Below are 14,725 nucleotides of genomic sequence, written 5' to 3'. Positions count from 1 at the left end.
GCAGGTGATCCTCCAGCTTCGAGCCAAGCAGTGCGCCGTGTGCCGGGAGCGGGCCCGCGGCGGCGCCCTGCAGCCCTGCGCCTGCTGCGAGGGCCCACCGCTCCCGTGGTGACCGCCGCGTCCTCACCGGCCCCTCGGGCGCCCCCGGGCTCCGGAACGACGGGGGCTCGCGGACCTGACGCACTGGGACCCTGACCAGCACTTTGTAAACCGGGGGATTTAGGCATTCTAAGTTGCTGTAAGCTGCTTCCTAGGTTCGTGATTTTTTTACTACGCGGTAACATGAAGCTTTGTATGTGTACTGTGAGCTGAGGACATTTCCTGTCAGTTTCTTGTTAATTCACGGTATGGTAAAGACCTTTGATTTCCTCTTCTGAAATTAGTACTTCTGAGATGAGCGTTTATCTAGTAGTGAGAAACACCTAGGACTTCTCAATAGTTTCCAAACTAAGTGCAGACATAGTATTTATAGCAGTGAGACTGAAAGACACATCTAGGGTTTTAGTTTTGTGAAAGGGACGCTCTCGATGGCGTGCACGCGCACATTAACTGGAGGTTTGTATTCCAGGCCCGTGAAATGGCGTTGCGCCTGATTTGCCCCATGACCCGTGGCCACTTTTTCTAAGTGCCTGAGCCTTGCAAAAGGAGCGAAGGAGGCCCTTCGCGCGGGTCCGTTCTCTCCTCTAGTGAGCAGCACGGGCGGGGGGGCCCGTTGGTTGAGGCTTCCGCGTTAGTTTTACAAAGCTGTGCCTCGGCACCCGTAGCCTCTGGAGCCTGCTGGAGGGCGTCCCGGCTCCTTCGCGGGCAGCCTGAGGCCAGAGACTCACTCATGCCCCTCCCTGCGACCAGACAGACGCCCGCCGGGGAACCCTGCCTGCAAGGGAGAGGCTCACAGGCCGCGGTGTAACCCAGGTATTACCAGGGTCACTCGGGGGACCCCAGGGTTGCAGAGAGAACCTGGCTGCCCTGCCGTGGCAAAAACACTCCCGAGGACAGGTCTGGTTTTGGTGAGGACCAGAATCTTCTCTGGTCTGCACTGGGTCATTTTTCCTAGCAATCTGGGGAGAAGCAAAAGAGGTGAGTGGTCTACCCAGACTTTGCTCTCCCCGAGGCACATCTAGATGGCTGCAGGATCTTTCCCGAACCTGCCGCTGGGGTGGGAGCAGGTCACGGCCCCTCTGGCCTGGAAGTGAGCGCCGGTGCCTCTCGGCCCACTGTGGCTTTGCCAAAGACTTTTAATAGCATTTTTTAAAGCGCAGAATGGCTCGGTAAAAATTATCAGTGACCAAATATTTAGTAAGAGGTTTAAAACATTTTTAACGTAAGACAAAGCGATAGTTCTGTCCTTTAAGGGGGGCCCGTGGCGGGCTGCAGCGAGTCCACTACTACAGGTGACCATCGACTTGGTTTTAGTGAATCGACTTTGTTTTTAATGATAGTGATGATGATTTATTAGCTCTTAGAAATGACGTATATTTTGTGCTACTGTTACCACCGTTTAAAATTCTTTATTTTTATTAATATTTATGCACTTGTTTCACATTTCAGACCTTTGGTCTTTTATGGGAAACAGAACAACGTTTTTATTGTGGGTCCCCAGCCTCGGCATCGTCAGATGACAAACTGGGAACAGCCTGCGTGCTCCCCGTAGGCTGCTCTGGCAGGCTCCGCACAGCAGGCAGACCAGGCAGGGCTGCAGCGTCGCGGGGCCCCTCGGCCCCGCCTGGGCCGGTCCTTTCCGCTCGGGGTCTTGGCTGTGGTGGCCCCGGTCGCCTGCAGGAGGCGTCCCTACCCCGCAGGCCTCACGGGCTGGGCCACCGCCCTCGCACGGGTGACGGGAGCACTGGGTGTGGTGTTAGCGATCACGGGGCACGTTATGGCCTCCGGCTGTTTGGAACTGGGGTCGGCAGAAGACCTCAGCTCAGTGTGGACACTTCACGTGGATTAATTTATGGAAGCCTCAATCTCTGTTTGTTCTGAGTATTTAGAGGAGGTCGTTACTGGAATGAATTTTCTTAACCCAGAAGGTAGTATTTATAAAGCATAATCATTTACTTGTAGTGAACCGTTCCAAGTTAACACTTGTTTAAATTTTTTTACACTATAGCATTTACGCAATGGTTTACAGAACTCATGGAATTATTTTTATCAGTATGGAAATTAATTAAAACTTTGAATCTTTATTCTGTCTGCCTCTTTGAGCTGATGGCCGGCCGGCCCCGAAGGCAGAGGAAGCCCCCCCCCCGCCCCCCCCCCCGTGATGCTGCTCCCCTCCCCGCCAGCCTGGCTCTGCCCCCGAGGCCTGTCTCAGGTCACAAGGTGTTCCCTCGCCGTCCCGGGTCGCCTCGGAGCTGTTCCGCTGTCCCGTCTGTGGGTGTCCTGGGGCCCCCGTGCTCAGAGGGGGGCGTCTCTGCCAGAACGGCGAGCGGCAGGAAGTCAGCGCGGGTCCCGCGGGTGGGCTGAGCCCCCACACCCCCGCAGGACTCCCCCGCGGCCTGCGTGTAGGGGATGCCATGCTGTGCCAGCACGCTCCGGAGTCTCCTGACCTCCTTCCACAGCTCCCCGTGTGCCTGGAACAGAGCAGGTAAAAGGGCAGCGCCGTGGCCCCGCGAGGCCAGCCCAGGGCTGGGGCGCCTTCCCCGTCTGTACCTCACTGCAGTTCTCGAGGGTCTGCAACGCCGGGGCCTTGGCACCTCCTTCCCGCACGGAGTCACTGTCCTCCGGGGCCTTCAAGTAGCCGGCCTCCTCAAAGAGCGCCCTGAGCAACTTCTCATAGCCCTGAGGGTCGTGGAAGAGGGAACCCCCAGCTTCTGGCCGCCCTGTGCCCGGGCAAGGGGGTGCCCGCCTGGCGCCTCACCTGGGACGTGATCAGCTCGTCAGCCAGGTCCTGTTCCACCTGGTCCCACCTGTGCTGCAGGGCCGCCGGCAGGGCCGGGTACACTGCAAGCGACCCAGCAGACGGGGGCTTAGCCGAGCGCCTCTGCCCCCCCCCCCCCCCCCGCATCCCTGGGGCGGCCCCCCCCGGGGCCCACCTAACAGGGAGTGCGGGTGGCAGACCAGAGGCGTCTCGAAGGTCAGCGCGTAGACGCAGGTGCTGGGCTCAGACACGTGTGCCAGGCGGTTGCTTTTCCCACAGGTAAGCTCCACCTGTGGGAGAGCCTTGGTGGGCAGGTGGGGGGCGAGGAGCCTGCCCCCTCCCCCCGGGGTCCCCCCAACGCGGGCCCACCTTGCTCTGCCGGCTCCGGGAGCGGCAGGAGTCGCCGTCCCTCATCCACATGCCCCTGAAGGTGTTGTTAGAGATCTCCCACTCATGCCAGATGCTGGGGGGGGGGGGGGGGAACGAGCGCGTGAGGCGGGCCGGGGGCGCCTGTCGGGGGCAGGGGGGGGTCCCCGCGAGCAGCCCGCGGCCCCTCTCACCCCAGGATCCCGCTGTAAGCATTCCAGCGGAAGGTCTGCTCGTGCTGCGTCACGTTGTGGAAGGGGCACAGCTCGTACTTGTACCTGCGGGCACAGCGGCGTCAGGGGGGTCCCGGTGCCCGTCCCCGCCGGCAGCGCCCCGCACTCACGTGGACTCCACCAGGCTGAAGCACTTGCCGGAGAGCCTGAAGAGGTGCGCGGGCCCTGGAAGAGAGCGCGACAGCCGAGTCCGGCGGGGGCGCCCGCGGCTGAGACTCGGGACAGGAGCCCCGGGGCCCACTGAAACGACCTCCGAGGGTGACAGCGGGCACCCTGCAGCTGGCAGGCTGGCCTCCGTCCGGCCTCGGGCAGAAAGGTGAGCGCTGAGACTTCGTGGAGCCAGGGGCGGGAGGCGGCCGGGGGACAACGGGGCCCCAAGAAGCGTGGGGACACGGGGAAAGGAAGATGGGCGAAAGCAGCCGCGCGCTCACGGGTCATCGACGAGGAGCCTTGGCACGGAGCCCGGGTCGCAACAAATCCCTACCCGGGGACACAGGGCCTCATCTAGGGGAACGGTGACAGAGCGGTCCCAGCGGAAGCCCATACGGCTCTCTGGGAGTAAAGGCTTCTAAATGTACTAGAAGAACTGGGACCCAGGCAGACACAAGAACAGGGGACAGCGGGAAGGAACGCCGGAGCAGATGGCGGAGACGAGGGCTCGATGCCACTCCGGCAGACGGAAGAGCCGGGCCATGGGGCGGGGTCGCAGCATGGGGGCCCCCATGGGAGGGCTCGGATGGGCCGAGCGTCTGGGAGGACCAGAAGAAAGTCCCCAATGTGACAGAAGAGGGGAACTCCAAGGAGGACAGGCCCAGACCCTCGGCAGACACCCAAGGGCGACGAGAACTGAGGCCCGTCGGGGGACCCAGCCTGGAAGGCGGCGCAGTGAAGGACGCGGCCGTCAACCCACCCGCCAGGCGGACGGCGGAGGGGACCCGGTCCCCACAGGGTGCCCTCCCCTTGGAACGGTGAAGGCAAAGTCACGGCTGCGGCACAGAGCCGGGATGCTTGCCGTCCCGACCTCGTCAGTCTACTGAATGTGGAAGGTGCATCACAAAACCATCACACGTCTTTGCTGGTGGGTCTCCGGCGTCTGAGGAGGTGAGCCTGAGACGGACAGCGGAGCTGGGGGGGGACACTGATTTTGTCCGTGACTCAAACTGACGAGAAACTGCAATCAGATCTGAATAACCTGATGTTATGAACCCCTAGAGTGACAGCAGCGTCACAAGGGAGGAAACGAGGGACGAAATACACTGTTTCCTGGGAGTCCTTCCTTATCAACACGTCCAAGTGAAGGAATTAACTATCCATCTGGTCAAAAGGCACAGACTGGCCAAGGAGAGGAGACCCCTCAGAGAGGCTCCCGTTGGCTGTGAGAGTCAGGAGAAAGAGGGCCGGGGCGGCCACACCGCCACCAGAGCGACCGTATGCCCCAGACGGTCAGGAGAGACAACGGGTGTTCTGTTCTGAATAAACCTAAAAGGACTAAAACGCCACTTTCTGATCACAACGGAAACCAGAAATCAACAGCAGAAGCAGGAAATGCACAGATCCAGAGTAATTACACTCAGAGAAATCAGGAAATACTCGAGACAAGGAGAGCAGGAGGCTCAGAGCCCAGGTGCTGAGAGGGGGCCGGGCGTCTCCGGCACATTCAAGTACGCGCTCACACCCGTGACCTAGCTCTCACACTCTCAGCACTAAAACGAGCACACGAGACACAAAGCTGGCAGAAGAAAGAACACGAAAAGCAGTAAAAGCCAACACTGCTTCTTTAAAAAGCTCCCCAAGATCCTAAGTGTTTCACTAGACTGACTAAAACACACACACGAGCGCTGAAACCCCTAAAACCAGGCAGGAACGTGGGAAAGCTGCCAGTTTGGCTGAAAGACGGCTACCGGAATACTGAACGAGCCGGCCGCCAACCGATCGATCACCTAGGAACGCACCATTTATCAGTCCTTCTCAAGGGTCCCCAAGCCACGGAAGAGCGGACCACACGCTGCTTCACGGTGTGGGGCCAGCGTCACCCCGAACCCAAAGTCAGCAAGTCACAAGGAAACCACGGTCCAATATCCACTCCGAACAGGAGTGCAAAAAAACTTCCACGAAACACTAGCAGACTGATTGCAATAACGCATTGAAAGGTTCCTACGTCGTCACCAAGTGGGGTTGATTCCTGGAACGTGAGGATGGTTCAAAATACAACAATCACGGTAACAACACGATCCACTACCAGACCCAGGGGGGACCCCACGGCCACGCGACTGTTGTAGAAAAAGCACCTGACAAAATTCAACCCTCTTTCATGACACACAGCCTCCACAACCAAGGAAACGAAGGAAACTGCCACCAACGCAGAAGCCGTATGGGCAGACCCCACGGCTGACCTCAGACGGAACGTGGGCAACACCCAGCGCGTTCCTCCTCCCTTCGGGTGCTCTTCGCCGTCGACGCCGCACTCAAGTTCTACCACAGCGATCAGGCGAGAAAGAAAAGGCATCCAAACTGGAAAGGAAGAAAGAACTATGTGGCCACGTTAGCAGACGACATGATCGCATATGTAGAAAACCCTAGTGGGGACTCCTGGGCGACTCAGTCGGATCAGTGTCTGACCCTTGATTTCAGCTCAGGTCACGATCTCACGGTTTGTGGGACCGAGCCCTGCGTCAGGCTTTGTGGTGACAGCAAGGAACCCGCTTGGGACACTCTGCACGCCTCCTTCCTCCCCAAAATAAACAAAAAGGGAAAAGAAAGAAAAGCAAACCCTAGAGCCCACAAAAATCTGTGAGCAAAGGGGCAAGATACAAAGTTGACACTGAAGAACGGTGTGTGTTTTTCTACACTGACAACAACCCAAAAAGGAAATTTAAGACAACGATTCCATTTATAACGGTACCAAAAAATACATCTATTTTGGAATAAACCGAAGAGGCAAAATACTTGTACAGAGAAAACTACAAGATAGCACCTAAAAAATTAAGCATGTAAATAAATGGAATAAATGGAGAGAGACCCTGTGTTCATGGATAAGACGATTTAATATTAAAATGTGAATACTCTCCTAAATGACTTAATTGAGGGCAATCCATATCAAAATCCCAGGAACGTTTTCTTTTTTTTTTACAGAAATAGTAAAACCCATCCTAAAATTAAAAGAGAATCTCAAAGAACCCCAAACAGCCAAAACTATCTTGAAAAAGAACAGTTGAAAAAATTCCTTATTTCAAAACTTACTGCAAGACTACACATTACAACAGTGCGACCGTGGCTTAAAGACAGGTGCAGCGACAGGACAGAAGATACCTCATAAATAAAGTCTTGAACATACATCCATATGATATGATGTGGGTGCCAAGACCATTCAGCAGGGGAAAGACCGTCTTCTCCATAAATGGTGCTGGGAAACTTGCACGCACACAAGGATGACGCTGGACCCTTACTCTACACCGTACACAAAAATAACTCGGGGCGCCTGGCGGGGGGGGGCAGCCTGTTGAGCACCCGACTCTTGACTTCAGCTCAGGTCACGATCTCATGGTTTGTGGGATCGATCAGGGTTTGTGCTGACAGCATGGACCCTTCTTGGGATTCTCTCTCTGCCCCTCTCACACACGTACTCTATCTCAAAAATAAACATTAAAAATAAACATTAAGGGGCACCTGGGTGGGTCAGTCGGTTGAGCGTCCGACTTTGGCTCAGGTCATGATCTCACAGCTGGTGAGTTCGAGCCCCACGTCGGGCTCTGTGCTGACAGCTCGGAGCCTGGAGCCTGCTTCGGATTCTGTGTCTCCCTCTCCCCCTAACCCACTCGCATTCTGTCTCTGTCTCTCTCAAAAATAAATAAACATCAAGAAATAGAAATTAAAAAAATAAAATCTACACGTACGATGGAGTATTATTCAGCCTTCACAAGTTCACCCTGACACCTGTTAAAACAGAGACGAACCTTGGAGACCTACGCCAAGTGAGCCACACCGGTCACAAAAAGGCCAGCACAGGACTCCACTTACGTGAGGTCCTTAGTCCGAGTGGCTCTAACAAAAGACCACACCCGGGGTGAGTTCTAAACTAATTTTTCACAGTTCAGGAGGCTGGAAGTACAGATAGGGCACCAGCACGGTCAAGTTCTGGTTCGTGGGGACAGGGGGAGGCACCTCTGACGTCCCCCACGTGGTGGAAGCGGCTGGAAAGGTCTGGCGCCTCCCTTGGGAAGGGAAAACAGGGTGCAGGTCCCACTGTCGAGGGCTCCACCCTTGTGACGTAAGCACCTCTTAATACCATCAGTTCGGGGGTTTAGGCATCAACGTACAAATGTGGGGGGGGGGGACACATCCAGACCACAGTAGCGATGTAGAGCAAATTCAGACAGACGTTGAAGGTGGTGTTGGGGCTGGGGCAGGGGAAGAGGGGCGTGGCCTTTAAGTAGTTTCAGTTCCAGAAGATGAGACGTTTCTGGAGACAGATGGTGGTGCACACAACAACGTGAATGTACTTCATGTTCCTGCACTGTAGGGACTGGTTAAAATAGGAAATTTTATGTATATTTTGCCACAATGAAAAAGAGCATTCTTACTATGCTTGGAAAAAGAAGTATCAGAATGCGGAATCATAAACAGAATCCAAACGGTCTAGGGGCGCCCAGCTGGCTGAGTCAGAAGAGTAGGCGACTCTTGATCCCAGGGTTGTAAGTTCAAGCCCCATGATGGGTGTACAGATGACTTAAAAATAAATGAATAAACCTGAAAAAAAAAAACCCAGTAGAGTATTGACATAAGAACAGACACGGAGATGAATGGAACAGAGAGCCCAGAAATAAACACGTACATACGGTCAATTGACTCACGAGAAGGAGCCGAGAATCTCCAGTGGGGACAGGACGGTCTGTTCAATAAATGGCGGGGGACACCGGACCACTACCTTACACCACACGCACAAATTAACTCAAAAAGTATTAAAGACGTGAATGTGAGACCTGAAACCATGAAGCTCCTGGAGGAGAACGGGCGGGAAGCTCCCGGACAGTGGCCTTGGCGATGAACTTTTGGATCCGGCCACAAAAGCAAACACGGACAAGTGGGACTACGTAAAACGGGAAAGTTTCCGCACAGAGAGAGACCAACAAGATGAAAAGGCAAGCTCCTGGACGGGCAAACGTATCTGCAGACCACCTCTCTGAGGAGGGCTTCAAAACCCAAAATACAAAGAGCTCCTGCGACTCAACAGCGAAAAGAAAACCATCTCACCATCTCAAGGAGATGCCTGAGCCCTGTGCTCACTGCAGCCTGAGTTCAGCGGCCGAGACACGGAAGCACCTAGGTGACCGTGCCCGGTGGAGGGATAAAGAGGCAGTGTGCAGACACAGCCGAACAGCGCTCAGCCACGGACGAGGGAATCCTGCCATCCGCGACGTGCGTGGACCTCGACAGCACTATGCTAAGTGACATCAGAGAAACACAGATACCGGATGTCACATATGGAATCTAAAAAATAAACCACCAGACGTAAGATCCAGAGAACAGACCGGTGGCCGCCAGAGGACCGAATGGGTGAGGGCGTCAAACGGAACACACTTCCAGTGTAAGTAAGGCTCGGGGACTGGAACCCGACCACGTTTTCTCTCTGAAAACTGCTGAGAGAGTACACACCAACAGTCCACATCACAAGAAAAAGCGATGCGCAGCTACGAAAGGCGACGGCTGTTAATTACACTTGCTACGGCGACCACTCTGCGCTGGGTACAAATACCAACTCCCGTCCTGTACGCCCGGAACTACCACCATGTTGCAGACCCATTACACCTCCACTTAAAAAGGACCAACGAATGCCCCCCCCTCCCCAGGGAGCACAAGGTAAGAGGACAAGGCGGGCTGCACGTGAGCCACGTGAACGTCTGCACGTTCAAAGTTACAAGGATGACCTACGTCCCTGCAGCTAAAACCAGATGAACCCAACTGTGTGCAACCGGGAGGGCCAGCTCAGTTTAAGAACATGAGGTTTCGTGAGTCCACAGTAATAACCCCACGTGAGACTTCTGACACCGTCCTAGGTGTGCCGTAGAACAGAGCGGGAACTCTGGGCGACAGCGGGAGCCACACCAGCCAGCAGGACACCGAGCCCTCAGTGGCTCCGGAAGGCTTTGGGGAGCACTCAGAAGCGGGCGTGGGGCACACGTGATCGTGCAGCTCCTGCCTCGGGGCGGGCCCAGTGGCACCACTGTGGTGGCCGAGCCCGGGCAGGCCCTCCCCAGTCTCCCCGACGGCAGGGGATGACCCAGCAGCCATAGGCGGAGGAGAAGCCCGGAGCTGCTTCACCGAGAGGGCCGCGTGCCCACAGGGACGGGAGCCCCCGCTTAGGACGGGTGGCCGGTGGCCGGTGAGACCTCTATGCTAAGTGCTTTAGGCTCAGCCCTTCAACTCCCGACACCTGAAGAAAAACTGTGCGCTTGACAAAACTAAGCGAGAAGAACCAGGGAGGGGCTCACTGGTGCCATCTTCTCCTGAGCGGAGCCTGCATCTGAGCTGCTGATGAGCGCGACACGGCCGGGAAGTCACGGAAACGTGAAGGCTCTGCTCTGGTTTGCAACTAGACAACTGTGGACAAGACAACCCTGACCTTCCAACTCCCCAGACTGTAGACGTCAGTGGCGGGGAAGCAGCAAGCCCACACGTGGCTTTTGGGGGAAAAACACAACAAAACATAACAGTGTGGGTTTTAAAAATCAAGTTAGGAATATTCCTCTATATGGAAAACTTACATTGTCATTAAGGGGTCCTCTCATCTACTTTGTTTTAAAAACGAGACTTAACAGGTGCCTGGGTGACTCAGTCGGTTGAGCATCCGACTTCGGCTCGGGCCATGATCTGGTGGTTCTTGAGTTCAAGCCCCGTGTCGGGCTCTGTGCTGACGGCTCAGAGCCTGGAGCCTGCTTTGGATTCTGTGTCTCCCTCTCTCTCTGGCCCTCCCCCTGTTCATGCTCTGTCTCTGTCTCAAAAATAAATAAACGTTACAAAAAAAAAAAGAAACTTAAAGGGCGTCTGAGTGACTCAGTCAGTTGGGCGTCTGACTTCGGCCCAGGTCATGATCTCACGCTCCATGAGTTCGAGCCCCATGTCGGGCTCTGTGCTGACGGCTCGGAGCCTGGAGCCCGCTTCGGATTCTGTGTCTCCGTCTCTCTCTGGCCCTCCCCCCGTTCATGCTTTGTCTGTCTCAAAAATAAATAAACGTTAAAAAAAAAAAAGAAACTTAAAGGGCCCCCGGGTGGCTCAGTCAGTTGAGCATCTGACTCTTGATTTTGGCTCAGGTCAAGATCGCATAGTTCATGGGATCAAGCCCCACATCAGGCTCTTCACTGACAGCTTGGAACCTGCTTGGGATTCTCTCCCTCACACACTCTCTTTTGCCTCAAAATAAATAAACTTTAAAAAAAATATTTAAGTGCTGAAAGAAATTTACTATTGTCAGGCTGAATGGACAGTTTTTCACTGAATTTTTTCAACTTTATTTGCCGTGTGCTTCACTGGAACCATTTTTGTTTATATACATCATATGTGCTCAGAGCACTGGTTTTTAACAACTCAGCGAGCGACTGAAAGTGCGGGGTAACTGCTGTGATCCTGTTAACTCTCACTTTCTAGCCTGCACGCCAGACTTGACGAAAGGGCCCATCTCTACCGGAGGCCCCTTGCTCTCCTCCAGGTCGCTAACCTCCTGAATTCTGGTTTTCATCTGCTTAAGGAAAATCATTGCGCTACGTTATTTAAAAAACATTCCGACTGAGGCTCCTGGGTGGCTCAGTCGGCTGGGCGTCCGGCTCTTGATGTCGGCTTGGGGCATGATCTCACTGGTCTGTGGGTTCAAGCCCCGTGTCGGGCTCTGCGCGGACAGGGCAGAGCCTGCGTGGGATTCTCTCTCCCCCGCTCGCTCTCTGCCCCCACCCCTCACACACGTGTGTGCTCTCTCTCAAAATAACTAAATAGGCTTTAAAAAAAAATTTCAAGGTTCTCACATTAAAGGTTTTGGTGGTAACACTAGTGGTTTTTCAAAAGGAAGCTTAATTAGCAGAATTAGCTCTTGCTGAGACAGCTGGGTGCTCTCCCCAAGCTGCTCGGGGCGGGTGTCCGTATCTGTGATGCCCCGAACCCTTCCCTCCCCTTCCATAAAGCAGCATCTCTGGACACCTCATTCTGGGAAGCCTGCTTGCATCAGAGTAAAAGACGCACATTTAGGTGGGGATAAGTGGTAAAAATGGAGAGTTTTGTCCTGATTACACAAAGCTAAGCTCTAAAATATTTTCTAACAAACTATTTGAACTGTATAATCCCAACACGTCAAATATTCTCTGGGAGTTTTATATAAGCATATGGCTCCGTAGGCCAAAACTCTTCGGTTTAAGATACAATTTCAGAACAGAAGTGACCCCTCAGCGGGGCACCTGGGTGGCTCAGTCGGCTAAGCGTCCTTCGGCTCAGGTCATGATCTCACAGTCTGTGCGTTCAAGCCCCGCATCAGGCTCCGTGCTGACAGCTCAGAGACTGGAGCCTGCTTCGGATTCTGTGTCTCCCCCTCTCTCTGTCCCTCCCCACTCATGCTCCGTCTCACTCTCCCTCTCTCTCAAAAATAAGATTTTAAAAAGTTAAAAAAACCAAACACCTTATCAATCAGCCTATGAGTAAATATTAGGTTTTTTTTTTTTTTACATTTATTTATTTTGAAAAAGAGTGCGCGTGTGTGCACTCAAGTAGGGGAGGGGCAGAGGGAGGAAGAGAGAATCCCAAGCGGGCTCTGTGTTGTCAGCACAGAGCCCATGTGGGGCTCGAATCCCCCGTGAGATTCAAGACCGGTGAGATCATGACCTGAACCAGAACCAAGAGTGGGACGCTCAACGGACTGAGCCCCCCAGGTGCCCCGAATCTCAGTGTCTGTATATACTCAGCAAAAAGAAAACAGTGATGGCACAACACAGAGGAATCCCAGAAACACGAGTCCGGAAAGACACGAGACAGGCGAGCATGTGCTCCAGAACTCCATTCAGCTGGAGTCCAGGCCCAGATGACCCTCCTCTACAGGGACGGAAACCAGAAAGTGACGGGGACGAGGATTTGGAAAGAAACCCACAGGAATCTTCTGGGGGAGAGAACCGTTCTCTACCTCGTCTGGGGCCGTGACGGCATGGATGTGGTCAATCGTCCCACTTCATCAAAGTGAATGTGTCAACTATAGCTCCAGAAATACGGTTTAAATCTGAGCTAACGATGATACTCAAAAAGAAAAGAGAAACAAACAAGCAAAGGGGGGAAAAGGAACACCCCTCTTTATCAGGTGCCATCGGCCGGCGGAGGTAGGGACAGGAGAGAGGCAGAAAATGGGTGCACACCCTCCTCCCTCAGGGTAGACCGTGAAACCACTGGACACAGCAGTTATGGAATTACCGCTAATTTTGGGGGGTGGGAGGTGCGATCCAGACTGGAACTACCCAGGGATAAGGTGTCCTGATAGTTTCAAATGGTGCGACAAAACGCAAGTTCCCTTTCTTCAGAACGGCCACAGGCAAACAAGGAAAGGCGAGGCGAACGCTTACTGCCGCGTCGAGACGTGGCGTTCGCCGCCCTGTTTCTCTTTTCCACACTTTTCCTAACAAACAGGATACATCTGTTTAGGGTGAAAGCTCACATCTGTCCCTCTCGGATCTCATCGCCCCCATCCCTCTGGCCTCGCGCTCAAGGCCTCTACCTGGCCACTCCTTTTGCTGCCCCCTCCTCCCCAGATATCCCCACCCCTTACTTTTCGCCTTCAGCCTCCGACCAAATGTCGCTTCTCAGCCTTTTCCTGTCCCCCTATTTAAAAGGGGAATCCCCAAGGGCGCCGGGCTGGGGGCTGTCCATAGAGCAGTACTTCCCAACTCAGCATCCCCTCTGTGCCCTGCGCTGGGTGTAGAATTTACTTAACAACAATTAAAACGGCGACCCTCAAAACAACCCTTGCCCCAGACGCACGCGCACACACACAGGCACGCACGCGCGCCTGCGTGCTTGCTTGCTTGCTTGCTTGCTCTTCCCTGCTTTCACACCTTTGGAGCATTTCCCACCATCAACCACTCTACACTTCACCTACTTTGTAGCTTACTGGCGCGCGCACAGCCCGTTAGACCGTCAACTCCAGGAGGACAAGCTGTGTTTTTTGCTCATTGCTGTGTTCCCAGCACAGAGCCTAACACAGTACTGTGCAGTTAAAAAAAAAAAAAAAAAAAAAAACCTAGATGTTTCCTGCTTGTATTTCTCACTGAACGAGCCAGCAACTCCACTTGTGGTATGGGACCTTAGGAAACCACTCACACAGGGTAGGAAGAGGCGATCCGCAGGAGGAAAGTTTCTAATGGCCAAAAAACCAAACACCTGGCAACAAAGGCACGCAGAGCCATCCTATAAACCACTAAGTATCAAGCGAAAAGGGTGAAGACCTATGTTCACCCTCTTAAGTTCCAAGACACACAGTGAGCGACAACAGCAAATGAGCAAACCTGTGTCGTTATTACTTTAACAGAAAAAGACAGAAAATAAGTCTTAAAAAAAGAGAAAAAAATCACGAAAGCAAATTAGTGCACGCTTTTACTTGTGTGCTCATGAACGTGAGCATGAAACACGTCTGTACCCAACTGTTCACGAAGATCACCTCCACAGACGGAATTAAAAAGGACTAAAGGGGTAGCGACTTAACTTGTCCTAGAACGTTCTGGAACTGCATCGCGTCCTCAAGCTCTGAAAGGCTGACAAACCAAGGCACGGGCCTCCCAGGCTGCCCCTCTGCCCCCGGGTCGGGAACCCACGCCGGCTCCCGGCTCCCTGCCCCGCCGCCCCCGCATCCAGGGTCCCGCACTCACCTGACAGGGGGGAAGGATCCCTCTTGGGCTGGAGGCGACTGGTCTGGGGCAGGAACGGGTTGTTGAGCCTGCGGGGAGCGGCAGGGTCAGGGGGCACCGGGCTCCGGGCGGCCCCGCCGCGCCCCGCCGCGCCCCGCGGGGCCGCTCACCCGAACGAGTTGGGCTCCTCCACCACCTTCATCTTGGCGGCGGCAGCGGGCCCTGCGGGGAACGGGGCGGTGAGGAGGCGGCCGGGCGGCGCCGGCGGGGGACGCACGGGAGGGGCCCCGGGGCGCAGGGACACTAACCGCGCGCCGCGAGCCCCAGCAGCAGCAGCAGCAGCAGCAGCAGCAGGAAGCCCCCCGACCTCGCCGCCATCGCCGGCCGCGCGCGCGCCGTCACGTGGG

The 14,725-nt window shown here is 54.7% G+C and overlaps 2 protein-coding genes across 9 annotated transcripts in view; one reads left to right on the top strand and one right to left on the bottom strand.

Moving 5' to 3' along the window:
* The window catches only part of UNKL (unk like zinc finger), a 37,661-nt gene extending 35,478 nt beyond the window's left edge, over positions 1-2,183 (top strand). For all 7 annotated transcript variants that reach the window (XM_053213756.1, XM_053213759.1, XM_053213758.1 and 4 more), the window contains one exon: positions 5-2,183. In XM_053213756.1, coding sequence (XP_053069731.1) covers positions 5-112 — 108 coding nt within the window. In that variant the 3' untranslated portion in view covers positions 113-2,183. The remainder of the gene's footprint in view (positions 1-4) is intronic.
* Positions 2,029-14,721, bottom strand: GNPTG (N-acetylglucosamine-1-phosphate transferase subunit gamma). 2 transcript variants are annotated; one of them, XM_053213762.1, is made up of 10 exons: positions 14,621-14,721; positions 14,489-14,540; positions 14,340-14,407; positions 3,567-3,621; positions 3,418-3,501; positions 3,227-3,320; positions 3,033-3,147; positions 2,858-2,940; positions 2,650-2,778; positions 2,029-2,570 (listed from the first exon to the last, which is right to left on the bottom strand). In XM_053213762.1, the coding sequence occupies exons 2-10, from the start codon at positions 14,518-14,520 to the stop codon at positions 2,313-2,315; spliced, it is 918 nt and encodes a 305-aa protein (XP_053069737.1). In that variant the 5' UTR covers positions 14,521-14,540; positions 14,621-14,721; the 3' UTR covers positions 2,029-2,312. The 2 variants fall into 2 exon arrangements, with proteins under 2 accessions (XP_053069737.1, XP_053069736.1); XM_053213761.1 differs by having other exon boundaries at positions 14,627-14,711.
* Between the last annotated feature and the right edge of the window lie 4 nt (positions 14,722-14,725).

This window comes from Acinonyx jubatus, chromosome E3, assembly GCF_027475565.1.
Source record: "Acinonyx jubatus isolate Ajub_Pintada_27869175 chromosome E3, VMU_Ajub_asm_v1.0, whole genome shotgun sequence".
NCBI classification, from domain to species: domain Eukaryota; kingdom Metazoa; phylum Chordata; class Mammalia; order Carnivora; family Felidae; genus Acinonyx; species Acinonyx jubatus.
This window is presented reverse-complemented; position numbering and strand designations above follow the sequence as displayed.